The sequence below is a fragment of the Lactuca serriola genome, chromosome 8, assembly GCF_051521515.1.
Source record: "Lactuca serriola cultivar US96UC23 chromosome 8, Lser_US96UC23_V15, whole genome shotgun sequence".
NCBI classification, from domain to species: domain Eukaryota; kingdom Viridiplantae; phylum Streptophyta; class Magnoliopsida; order Asterales; family Asteraceae; genus Lactuca; species Lactuca serriola.
The window spans coordinates 222415289-222428454 of record NC_136415.1 but is presented as its reverse complement, the minus strand read 5'-3'; the positions used below and the strand labels follow the sequence as shown (position 1 = coordinate 222428454).

The window sequence follows — 13166 nt, the reverse complement described above, 5'->3', positions numbered from 1 at the left end:
GCGAAGACCAAATGAAGCAAAAGTACCCTCATTTATTCTAGCATTCTCAAATCTAGCTTTCAAAAAGAATTTCGGGACGAAATTCCCTCTAACGGGGGGATGATGTCACAACTAGAAATTTTTGTGCCTTGTAACTACAACACTTAAGCCAAATTATGAATCAAAGACATGAGAGCATGTACGATGCATACTCTATAACAACATAATTTCAATCAAACACCTCATACAAGCATTTCAATGTAGTCATTAAGCAATTGGAGACCCTAGAAGTTCTTGTTTAAGTCCATTATGGACTAGGACTTCCTTATTGGGCCAAATGGACCAATAAGCTTCCAATTTGACTACCTTGGGCTTAGAACTCTTAAATGTGATCCAATTGGACCCATTTCCATTTAATTCAATATTTTGGGCCATATTGGGCCTAGAATGAAATAGATTAATTATATGAACCATTTTGGACCATAATTAACCTAATCTAACCCAATAAAGCATAAAAATCACATTTCTATTTTTATAGGGCCAAAATCATTCATCCTAACTGTAACATGGGCTTAAGGGCAAAAAGCCCAAAAACCTCCTCTCACCCTCCCCATTCTCGGCCAAAGCCCAAGAGAAAGAGGAGTTGACTTTGTGAGTGACACCCCACCATTATTCATGGGACATCCATGCATGAGAACTCAAACATCCATGCACTCACATACTTCCAAGCTTAGCCACTCTTTTCTCCTTCTCTCTCTCTTGCTCTCGGCCGATTTCAAGCACACACACACACACACACATTTCACTCATTTTTCTCTCAAGAAAACTCCCTCATATCTCCTCCATATTTTCGTGATCTAAGGAGCTTTCAAGAAGATATCTCCACAAATTCTTCATCTAAGGTAAGATCAAGTTTGGATCTATGATCTAGGTTCTTTTTTTTTTATCAAAATCTCCTTCTAATCCATGTAAAAATCATGATCACTCTCTTAGAAACCCTCTAAGTTTGAGATCTCCAAGGAAGGTTGCTAAGGCCAAATTTTCTTCTCATTTTCTTCCAAAAACCGAAACCACACCCAAAGCTGAGCTTCATACCCCTCTTTTTCGGTTTTTATAAGTTTTTTGGGGGAGAATACAAGCAAATGTGTAGATCTATGAGTATATGTATGCCTTGTATGATTTTTATGCTTATATGTATGATCTTATGTGATTGTGATGTTTATACTAGCCAAAAAGAACCTAAAAATCGAGATCTACAATATGATGAATGAAATAAGTATAACTTATACCATTTCACACTAATCAAGTCTATAAAAATAATCAAGTTGGTTAATATGAACATTTTTGGACTTAAAACCCATTTTTGGGCTCAAAATGCTAAAAATACAAAACTAAAGGGCCCAAAACGACAATATATGAATTTTGAAGGTTGAGATGAGTCTAACAATTTCTAATGTGTATTTTCTGAATATCAACACTTTTGAGGGGTTAAAAATATGAATTTTAAACATAATGGGCCAAAATGGGCTTTTCGGCCCAATAAAGCCCCAAATTGTGAAAATTTTGATTTGGAGGGGCTGAAACTGCACATTTCTGTAAAACAGGGGATTTCTAGTGTACCAAGTTCATTTCAAGGGTCAAAAATGCTTTTCAAATTAAAAAGGGGCCAAAGATGCAAAAATTTTCCTTTTTGGGCCAAAATTATAAAAGTTGCGAAAATGGAGGTTTCAACCGAGAAAATTTCATTTTTGAAGGACTTAAGCTGTTTATCAAGTAAATTTGTGCTAAAAATGTCTTTCCAACAAGTTTTGATACTAAAGTGTCAAGAAAAATAGTTTAAGGACTAAAATGGAAATTCTTTTATACACAAAGGGTTAAAAGTGTAAATTTTATCCAAGAAAGGGCTTAAAAAGATAAACTTTAATTCTTAAAACAAAAAATCTCTTAAGATAAAAATACTAGTACTACGTCTACCGGCGAAACGTAATAATAAATACACCTTCAACACCAAAATCATTATCAAACGAATTGATTCGGTCTCGAATCAATAACAAATCAAAAATCAATAAACGATGGTACTTCAATACACACGTGGAAAATTCACGAGAAGTCAATACACCATCTTTGGGCTCAAAAGTTTCAAATCATTCTTGTTGGGCCTAGCTAGCCCAATGACATGATCTTTAGGCCCGAAGGGAACGCGGTACATGTTATTGGGGCTTATATGACCTAGTTTCGTGTAAAAGGACTTTCAATAGCTTTGTTGTGTTGTTGGGCCCCAAGGGTCCTTTGGTACTGCTAGCAAAGTCAAGAAGTCAAATGCGAGTCGGGCCAAGGTCCTTTCGCATTCACGATAGCCTTGAACGACTCATGGAAATAACGGGGGCTTCGTACCCTCTTTTCTCCTCGGTTGTGGGGCTATGAGAAGTCAGGGTGGTTGGATTAAGTGAGTAGTACGGACGACGCCTAAGGGATCGTTTGTAAAGTTGTAAACTAGTCATTTTCATTAATGCGTGATTGTAACGACTCACAACCCGTAATTAATCCAATGTCACCTGGAATTATCGAAAACAACGTCGTATCGGAATAACACTAACTCAGCTACGTAATTTAATGTATTGGGAAAACATCGGGTTTTCCTGGGAAATTCAACGCTCTTAACTATGTGATATATACAAAGTTTAACAATTATTCACATTCATAATAATCAACAAGCATACTTACGGATCTTCACACTTTTTCCTATATACAACATTTCTTTTTAAAAAATATCGGATTTTCTGTGGTTTTCAAAATTATACAAATCATTTCTTTTCAAACCTTACTTATGAACTCACCAACATTTCATATGTTGACATTTTTCCAAAATACTTGTATTCTCAGGTAACAGGTAAATCGAAGGAAAAATGTACCCAGTGATGTCATGTTGTTTGTTTAATTAGTATCGAACAATTTACGTTTTGGAAATATAATGTTTTGAAACAATGTACTAAATGTAAACAATACCGGTTGTAATATTTCAATGCATGGTGATGAATGATGTTATGTTTCATGTATATTCATTGTGATGGTATTCAATGGAGTCACAATAGCCCTCGGACGTTTCCGCCGTCTGGTTCGGGGGTGTGACACTATATGTCAGTAGAAGTCTTCAGTTTTATTGCTGTTTCTTAATATTTCATGTTTTTGATGATGAAAATCTTTCAGAAATTTTTGCTCGTGATACTTCTGATTTGCATCGTGTTGGGCATGTTCTTCTTAGAAGAACAAGGTGCATAGTTGTGGTTGATGATTTATTTCAATTATCTAAAGCTCCTCAACAGAAAATTGTATATATTGTTAGCAAAGTAACTGAAAAGTTATCTGGTTGTAAGTTCCTTCCCAATTATTTATGGGAATATGGATGCTTCTGAATTGTTGAAGGAGAAGGTTTTTACCATTTTACCATTTTACCCTTCTACTCCATTAAAGAACTAATTTTGTTTGTGGTTTTAGGGAAATGCTGCATATAAAGGAAGACAATGGAATAAAGCTGTAAGCTATTACACTGAAGCTATTAAGTTGGATGAATCCAATGCTACTTTTTACTGTAACAGAGCAGCTGCGTATTTAGAATTAGGATGGTATGTTTTTTTTACTTTGAATTTAATTTATTTTTATATATAAAATTGTTATTAATTTTGTTAACAAATTGATGATGGTTATGTTTATATCATAGCTTTCAACAAGCTGAGGAGGATTGTAGCAAAGCAATATCAAAAGTTGGAATGGAATGACGAATTCCAATTCTGTTGGAATCACAGAAGTTGATGCTTGAAGAACGGACCACAAAATTGAAACGGAATCAAGAATTCCAATTCTGTTGGAATCAAAAATGTTGATGTTTGAAGAACGGACCACAAAGTTGAAACTGACCACATTATTCTTTTAGAATGTATTAGTCGTTGTTAGATTTTGATTTAATTATTGACAATTGTTACCCGTATTCTATAAGAAATAATGTAATTTTTGTTTTTATTCTTCAATTGATTGTTCAAGAATTTGTTATTCTACTAGAAGTTTATAAATTCACGATAAAGAAATAGGTTCAAGAATATTTTAATTATTTATGGTTCAAGAATATTTTTATTTTTGAATATACTCATAAACATATTCGGCCAGAATGTTAGAATTAAAAGAATTATAATTCGTAAAATCGGATTTTTAAAATTAATAGAATCTATGATCCCTTAAAAAATGCAATTTTCCTTTATTAAATCTATATTAATTGACTAAATTGCCCTTGTAATTAATTAAGATGATTTTTTCAATTATATTTAATTCAATAATATACATTAATCACTTTCTTAAAATAAGTAAATTTGATTGGCCCACATTTATGAATACAATAACACAATAATTGCTTTAAACAAAATAACCTAAGCTATATATATACTAGTTGTGAGACCCATGTGATACATGGATTAATTCAAAAACATAAACACCTATGAAAATCTAAAAGTTTAGAAATTTTGAATTTATAAAAAAAATTTATTTAATTATTAAAAATGAAGTATTTATTTACCATTTAAATTTATAAAAATAATTTAAATAAATAAACAATTAAAATAATTGGATTCAATTTAGAATTATAAAAATTATAAGGAAAGTTGCATTAATGAATTGGATATGTATTTATTATACATTTATTACACTTAAATATTATATGGAATTTTATAAAATGAAAAAAACCATAAAATAACATGTGGATATTATTTAATCCACAAATTTGTAATGTGACAAATTTTTTTTATTATGTTTAATCTTTTCTAAAGAAATTTATAAGATATGAGAAAAACATTTTACATATAAACTTCATGCAACATCTATGATTACAAAAAAAAGCTATTTATAACTTTAATAAATTAATATTCATAACTTTAACAAATCCGATCACCAAACAGCTTGGGGTGAATTTGGGCTAACAGTGAAATCCCAAGTAATAGTTATCATCCCACTGTAAACCTCCCCCGCCAAAACCTTTTGCTGTTCTCATATTCTTCTATACGCAAACGAAGAATCCAGATCGATATTCGATACCCTATAAGATTCAAACACCCCATATTCTTCAACTATTTCTTCAGCCTCAAAATTCCCAGATCTACACACATTCAATTCTAGTATTTTCTACTTGTTTCCGTCTGATGGGTAGTCGTTACGATCCCAATCCGTTCGAGGAAGAAGAACTCAACCCATTTGCGGTAATGTCCATACATCTATCTATCTATCTCTTTTATCTAATTTATCAGCAATTGGGCGTTTTTGTGTTTGCTTTTCTTCTTCTGCTTCTTCTGGATGATGTGAGAATTCGAAGTGTATCATGATGGGTTTATGGATTCTTTGTTCAATTGCTGTCAGATCTGTGTCATTAAATATGTTAATCCTGTCTTCGCGGTTTTGACTTGAGATTGAGGATATTCGATTGTCGGTGTTCTTCATCTGAATCGTTACTTAGATTTTTCAATGCGAAATTGCCAATTGTCTCGTTGGATTTGCTTTTCTGTTACAATGCAGTACCCTTGATGATCGATTTTGTTAAAGTTATGATCAAATTGATCATTTGACCCCTAAATCATCAAATAATTAAGAGGAGAGGGTTACCCAAACACTATAGTCAGATAATCGCATTCTAGATGCACATTGAAAACCCCCTAATTTATAGCTATAGTTCATTAGAAAGTTAATTATATCACTCATAACAGGGATACCTATTTCAATCATGGTAATGCGAACTTTTCTTCTTGATTCTTAATAAATGATAGCTCCATCTTTCTCCCTTAACATACCAAATCGATCTATTGTTTTTCACGTTTAAGCTTATGTACATTGGGTTCATTTGATAGTTTGTATTCATTTCAATCCATTAAATTATGTAATTTATGAACTACTATATCAAACATGTAGTTCAAGGATTTGATACAACTGATGTGTTCATTAATGTAGTAAACCTGCTTCTGATTATGACATTTAATGTATCTTTTTGTTTTTATATAATTCTTTCAGAATCAAAGCCCTCAAGGGAGTGCATCTGCTCAATCAAATTATGCTGGAGGTGCATTTTATATGCCAGTAAGATTCTTAACTCATTTTTAATTTGAATTTAGTAAAAAAAAGATGGAATTCGATAATAATAAAATAAAATAAACATCATTTATCAAAGATAACACAATAAAGTATAATGTTCTAGTAAGAAAAAATTAGGAACTACTATTTCTTAATAAAGAAAACCAATAAAGTACAATCTTATAATAGAAAGAAATGAAAGTACATTGATTATATTTCTCAATAGGAAATTTTTAAATGTTTGTTGTTTGCTTTTTTTTTTTTTTTATACATTCACTTATTTATTGTTATTATTTTGATCTTTTATCATATGGAATATGAAGCTGTGGGAAAGTTTCCTGATACCTTATTTTCATTAAACATAACAGTATTTACTTTTTTTTCTTTTTTTTCAATTACGTATTTATTAATTTTTTTTTTATATTAATAATGAAATTATTAGGCTGCTGGAAGTGTTCCACCTGCAACCTCAAGACTATCACCACTTCCACCAGAGCCAGCTGGCTATGATCGTGGGGCCACCATTAATATCCCTCTTGATCAGGTAAGATTTATTTATTTATTTATTATTATTTTTTTAATTGATTGTAATATAAATGTATAAAATAAGAGTATTTTGATTTTTTTTTTTTTTTACTTTTGGTGGATGCAGGATTTCAGAAGTAAGGAGAAGGAACTAAAAGCTAAAGAGGCTGAACTGAAAAGGAGAGAACAGGTGCTTGTTTTTAAATCCTTTTGAGAATTCATATCTATTATTATAATTTATATATTAGCTAATAAGATTATATCTGGTTATTTTTTTTTTTTTGGGTAAATACAGATTACAGAGTCATTGTACTTTTAAAAGTTTTATGTTGTGTTTACATTTATTTGTCTTGATGCAGGAATTAAAGAGGAAGGAGGATGCTATTGCACGAAGTAATATTTTTAATTTATAAAGATCTTTTTTTTATTTTGTTTATTTCTGTAATTTTGTAGCATAATATGTTTTGCAGCTGGAATTGTTCTTGAGGAAAAAAACTGGCCTCCATTTTTGCCTATTATTCATCATGACATTCCAAATGAAATTCCTGTTCATCTACAAAAAATACAGTATGTTGCATTCTCAACTTTTCTAGGTATGTATTCTTTCTTCAATTATTTTTTATTTTATTTTATTAAGCAATATGTTTAGACACAAGGGTAAAATGGTCATTTGCTGATGCTCTCATTCATACATACAGACACTTTTATCCATTCAGGACTTAATATATAATAATTATAATAATAAAGAATATGATCTTTACTTGAGTGCTGTTTGGATAAATGGAAGGAAAAAAAATAAAGGGTTAATCTTGTAAAAAAACCTTATATTTTGTGTTTTTTTTTGGATTAAACCTTGACTTTATTTTTTTTCCTGAAAAAGACTTTGTATTTTTTTATTTTTTCCGATCTGGCTCTTTTAGTCATTTTTTTTTTCCAAAAAAGTTGTAAAATGTGAGGGTTTTTTTTGAGAAAAACTAAAAAAGTTGAGGGTTTATTTGGAAGCATTAGAAGGTTGAGGGTTTTTTTTCGGAAACAACTACAATGTTGAGGGATTTTTTGGAAAAATTTGAAAAATATAAGGTCTTTTTCAGGCAAAAAATAAAATTGAGGTTTAATCTGGAAAAAAAAAACAAAATATAAGGTCTTTTATGAGATTAACCCTTTTAAAAAAAAACTTGTAAAATTTGAGGGTTTTTTCAGAAAAAATTAAAAAAGTTGAGGTTTTTTTGAGCAACAGTTAAAAGGTTAAGGGTTTTTTCAGAAAAAAAGACAAAGTTGAGGGTTTTTTCCAAAAAAATGAAAAAATACAGCGTCTTTTTCAGGAAAAAAAATAAAGTTAAGGTTTAATCCGAAAAACAAAAAACAAAATATAACGTCTTTTATGAGATCAACCCAAAAAGAATAAATAAGGGACAAATTTGTAAAAGTCATGTCTTCATTAAGATTATTATTTAGATGAAGTAAATTGAAGGAGGCATGACATGACATGAGACTTTGAATATTTAATGATTATGAAATACTTTGAACAGGTATTGTGCTGTGCCTAGTATGGAATCTTGTAGCAGTGACCATGGCCTGGATTAAAGGGGAAGGTTAGTTTAGTAATTTCACATCTTTTCATTTTGTTTATTGCTATAAATAAATTGCTACTATTACAACATTTCCTTTTTTTACAGGTCCAACAATTTGGTTTCTTGCTATTATCTATTTAATAGCAGGAGTTCCTGGGGCTTATGTCATGTGGTATCGTCCTTTATATCGTGCTACAAGGTATAAATAATAAACCTTGTGCTGTGAAATTACTAAACTAACCCTCAGATCATTGAGGAGATTTTGGAAGCCCTGTTTAAGTGTTGCCTGAATAAAAGAGGTTTAAACAACATTCGTGAGAGAGCCAGGAAACATAATGTTTTAACTTTTTACATATTTGCCCTCATTTACTTGAGTGGTTGGCACTTTTTAGTGAGGAGGGCATTTACGTCTTTTTCACACATGATCCACCATTTTTGGGACAAAAATTGCAATTTTTATCTCATTCACATCAGTTTTAGTCTTCACCAAAAAGGCAAATGTTGAATTTATCTTTTTGGGATATATATATATATATATATATATATATATATATATATATATATATATATATATATATATATATATATATATATATAAAATTTTCTTTTTCTTATACAGAACTGATAGTGCTCTAAAGTTTGGATGGTTTTTCTTGGCTTACATGGTAAACCTTCTTTCTCAAAATAATTTTTGCAGTTTTGAAAATATTCATGCATAATTAATATATTTAAATTATTTTTTTTAATGCAGTTTCACATTGCTTTTTGTGTATTTGCTGCTGTTGCCCCTCCTATTATTTTCAAGGGAAAATCTCTCACGTAAGTTCCATGCTTTCTCACTAAAGATATAGCAACCTACTTTTTATTTTTTTTAATTAAAACATTTTTCTTTTCTTCCTTTATATTACAACACTAGGTGTGAGACCTGTATGTTATACGGGTTCGATAAAACAAAAAATTAAATATGAAAGTTTAAACAAAAATTTATTTAAATTTAAAATTTTAGATTTGAAATTTAAAATTAAAAATTTGAATTTAAAAGGAAACATATTAAATGTTATATGAGTAGTAATATTATAATTTATTGGTTATTTTGAATTAAGGTAATTATTAATTGAGGTGTAAATATGATGTGTTAATTAAGAAAAGATAAAAAATAAGAAAATGACAAATGGAAAAAACATTTAATCAAAAATACCAAAAAATGACATGTGTCCAAGTTAATGAGAGAGTGACATTTGGCAAAATTATTTTCATTTATTATGTAGGATTATCTTTTCAACAATTCCTTATTAATGAACTAGGTGTGAGCCCCGTGTATTACACGGGTTTATTAAAAAAAATTGAATATAAAATAATAAGGATCAAGTTTTTCAATATATCTAGCCTAATAAATGAAAACTAATTTCTTTGTTTATAATTGGATTCCATAACATTTTTTGTTTTGAAAAAGTTATTGTATAAGTGAAAATTATGATGTGTAAACATTTAATTATGGAAGAATTGATTATTGCCTAATTTGTAGTTGTACGTTTTTTTTGGTATGGTTATTGAAATTTAATTTAATGATTCTACATAACATAAATAAACTCGCATAAAATATGGAATTTACTTTTAAATTTAAGAAAATTGAAAGCACAAGAAAATGCCAAGTGAAAAAAGAAAAAATCAAAAAATCCTACAAAATGACATGTGTCAAACTAAATGAGAACATGACATTTGGCAAAAACATTTTCATTTATTAGGGTAAATTTTTCATTAAGCTCTTAATTATGTTTTTACTTTTTACATTACAGTGGGATTTTACCAGCTCTTGATGTGTTAACTTCTAATGCTTTTGTCGGGGTAAGTTTTCAACAACACTTTTTATATTCATTTTCAAAAATGATTAAAAAAATTTAGAATCAGTTATATAATTTTACATTTATTTTAATAACCCATTTTCTTGTTTTACTTGCAGATCTTTTACTTGATTGGATTTGCATTTTTTGCTCTTGAATCAGTGATGAGCATTTGGGTCATTCAGGTCCTACAAAATATAAATGTTTTATTTTAGGGTTAAAAACAAGAAATACCAACCAACTTTTTATTATTCCTTTATTACTTTTTTACATTTATTTCGTTGTTTTCACATGATGTTTGATCTGGATGTGCAGCAAGTTTACATGTATTTCCGGGGCAGTGGGAAAGCCGCAGAGATGAAACGCGAGGCAGCAAAATCAACTATGATGTCAGCATTCTGACACTGTTAACAGGCTTTTACAGCTAACAGCTAGTTTTTTTTTTATTAAATATATTTTTTGCACAATTGGGATAACAAATGCTTATATAATTGTATGTTTGAGTGTCATGGAACTCATAGGAAAATGAGTAATGCAATGTGTCTTTTTTAATTTTAATTTTATTTTTTTATATTTTATATTTTATATTTTATATTTCTACTTTAACTTAATCTGGTTAGTTATATATGATTGTTTTTTTCCGACTTATACATAAAAAACTATATAACCTTATAGGAAACGAAACCTAAATTTGTGAGTTATAAAAACTTAATAAAATGCATATCTGATTTACGTCTTACATGATGAATGAGCAGTGTGGACCAACTTAGTCTGTTGGATTGCTAAAAGGATAATTTTTTTAATAGAATAAATCAATTATTTTCAATGTACCAAAAAAAAACCTATTTTTTTCGCATTTTAATGTAAAAGTTGTTACAACTGCTATAGTAAGTTTACAAGTTACCTCTTATTTAGCCAAAATTTTTTAACATATTTGTCCCTAAGTTTTAGTTTTTGTTATGAATTTGGTTACAGTTTATTTCACATATTTGCCTCATTTAAGGCAAATTAGTTGGTTGAATTATCTCTTCCATAGTTAATACTTAATAGTATCAGTTGTACCCGTAAATATCTGAATTATATGAAAATATATTTTAATCATTTTGGAAACCAAAAAGTCAACTTTTGATACTGAAGACATGAGAATATTTTATTAAACTGTGTAATTTAATATTAAATTATATTTATCACTAAAGATTTTTAGAAACAGGTGTTGGTTTTTTATTGGAGGAGGGGTTATGAGGCTGAGAGAATGGAGTGGTGAAGCAGCCGAATTGGCCCATACTGCCTTTCCATTATTACAGAGGAACATAAATTGGTGAAGTAAATGCTAAAATCATACACCCATGCTTCTGCCACGTGTATGCTCATGATCGGTTGACTTTTCATATCCGAAACAGATGGAAATTAAGTTGTAAATCGGTCATATTTATGACAAACCATACCTTCAAAAGTCAACTTCTTAGAGTTAGTGTTCAAACTTCAAAGCGTTTAGTCAAATTTTGAGTTTATCAAGTTTGATTTTACTAGAAAAATGAGTTTGTTTTTATGAAATTATGAAAAAAAAAACTATAATTTGGCAATAATAAACTCATTTTTTTTGTTAGTTATTAAAATACAATATCAAATATGATTACAAAACACAATATTAAAATAGTAGCATCATTTTTAGACAATATGATAGAAAATATCATGAGTATTTTAATAACCCTGAAATAACTTTTAATTTATTTGACTCACGTTGACTTAAAAACTTTTATTTTTTTTGTCCTAAAGTAGGTTTATATATATATATATATATATATATATATATATATATATATATATATATATATATATATATAGAGAGAGAGAGAGAGAGAGAGAGAGAGAGAGAGAGAGAGAGGAACACATCAAAAAACTAGCAAGATGCTACAACAAAAAATTACAAGAAACAATGAAGTAAAGATGAACAATACCATTGAGGCCAATCTAAAACATTGAAATTAGACCTATGTTTGATCCAATTAAAAACCAAAGATTGAATGTCATCCGCATCTTTAAAGAACTCAATGTAGAGTTCGTGAAAATAACTTCATTTCTAGCTCTCCAAACAAGCCACAACGCCGAGTACATAAAAGAGCATCTAAAAAACAACACCTTGTTTGACACAGGAGCTTTAAGAACCATAAAAAAATCCAACACATTTTCAGGAATCAACAACAATAATGAGGACCACACAACAAATTCTATATCATCTTAGCATAATCACAACCAAAGAATAGAGGACCACACACTCAACCAATTATATATCATCTTAGCATAATCACAACCAAATAATAGATGATCCACTTATTAGAAATGACACCTGGACAAAGCAACCGAAATAGAATTTCATTCGGTGGTCTAAAAACAAATATGACACAAAAAAGAAAACTCAAATAGAATCTCAGTCTAAATCTATGCATTTATCATTTTAATAAACATTACAAGGTATTTCATAAACTGATTTTATCTAGATGTAAAAATATCAACCCATTCATTTATAAATATTGATTTAGATTATCCCTAACGAGTAAAACCAGTTAAAAACACATTATGATCATGATTCTTTATTACTCACTCCGTCTCAAAATTATTGTCCACATTTGACTTTTGAAGTCTTTCAATGTCAACATTGACCATAAATAACTTTATTTGTGTTATATAATTTTTGATGAAACTTATAACAATGAAAATACATTTAAAAAACAATCTATTCATATATATTGCATAAAAAATTATATAACAAAAAGTAAATTATTTAAGGTCAAAGTTAAACAAAAGAGACTTAAAAAATCAAACATGAAAAATAATTTTGGGACGGAGGGAGTATTTACTACTCATATACACCTCATAAGTTATATATATATATATATATATATATATATATATATATATATATATATATATATATAATGTTGTTTATAAGTTAATTATATAAAAAAAGTTTATCATTGCAAAAAAAAATAAAAAATAAATAGAGTAAAGAAGTAACAATATTTTGGGTTTTTGTGACCTAACCATGCGTTATACGCTGTGCTTAAAATATTGCACCAATAGAATTACGAAGGCGCCCACATATTTATATTTGTCGACCTCTGATCCCTGTCTATATATACCCAACAGC

At 29.2% G+C, this 13166-nt stretch overlaps 1 protein-coding gene across 1 annotated transcript; it reads left to right on the top strand.

The window, feature by feature from the left end:
* Positions 1–4916: 4916 nt before the first annotated feature.
* LOC145069103 (secretory carrier-associated membrane protein 1-like) lies at positions 4917–10576 on the top strand. The gene is made up of 13 exons (XM_079016075.1): positions 4917–5219; positions 6022–6087; positions 6524–6625; positions 6734–6796; positions 6966–6999; positions 7077–7199; positions 8136–8198; positions 8283–8376; positions 8797–8842; positions 8929–8996; positions 9974–10022; positions 10138–10203; positions 10334–10576. The coding sequence occupies exons 1-13, from the start codon at positions 5163–5165 to the stop codon at positions 10418–10420; spliced, it is 918 nt and encodes a 305-aa protein (XP_078872201.1). The 5' UTR covers positions 4917–5162; the 3' UTR covers positions 10421–10576.
* The last annotated feature ends 2590 nt before the right edge of the window (positions 10577–13166 follow it).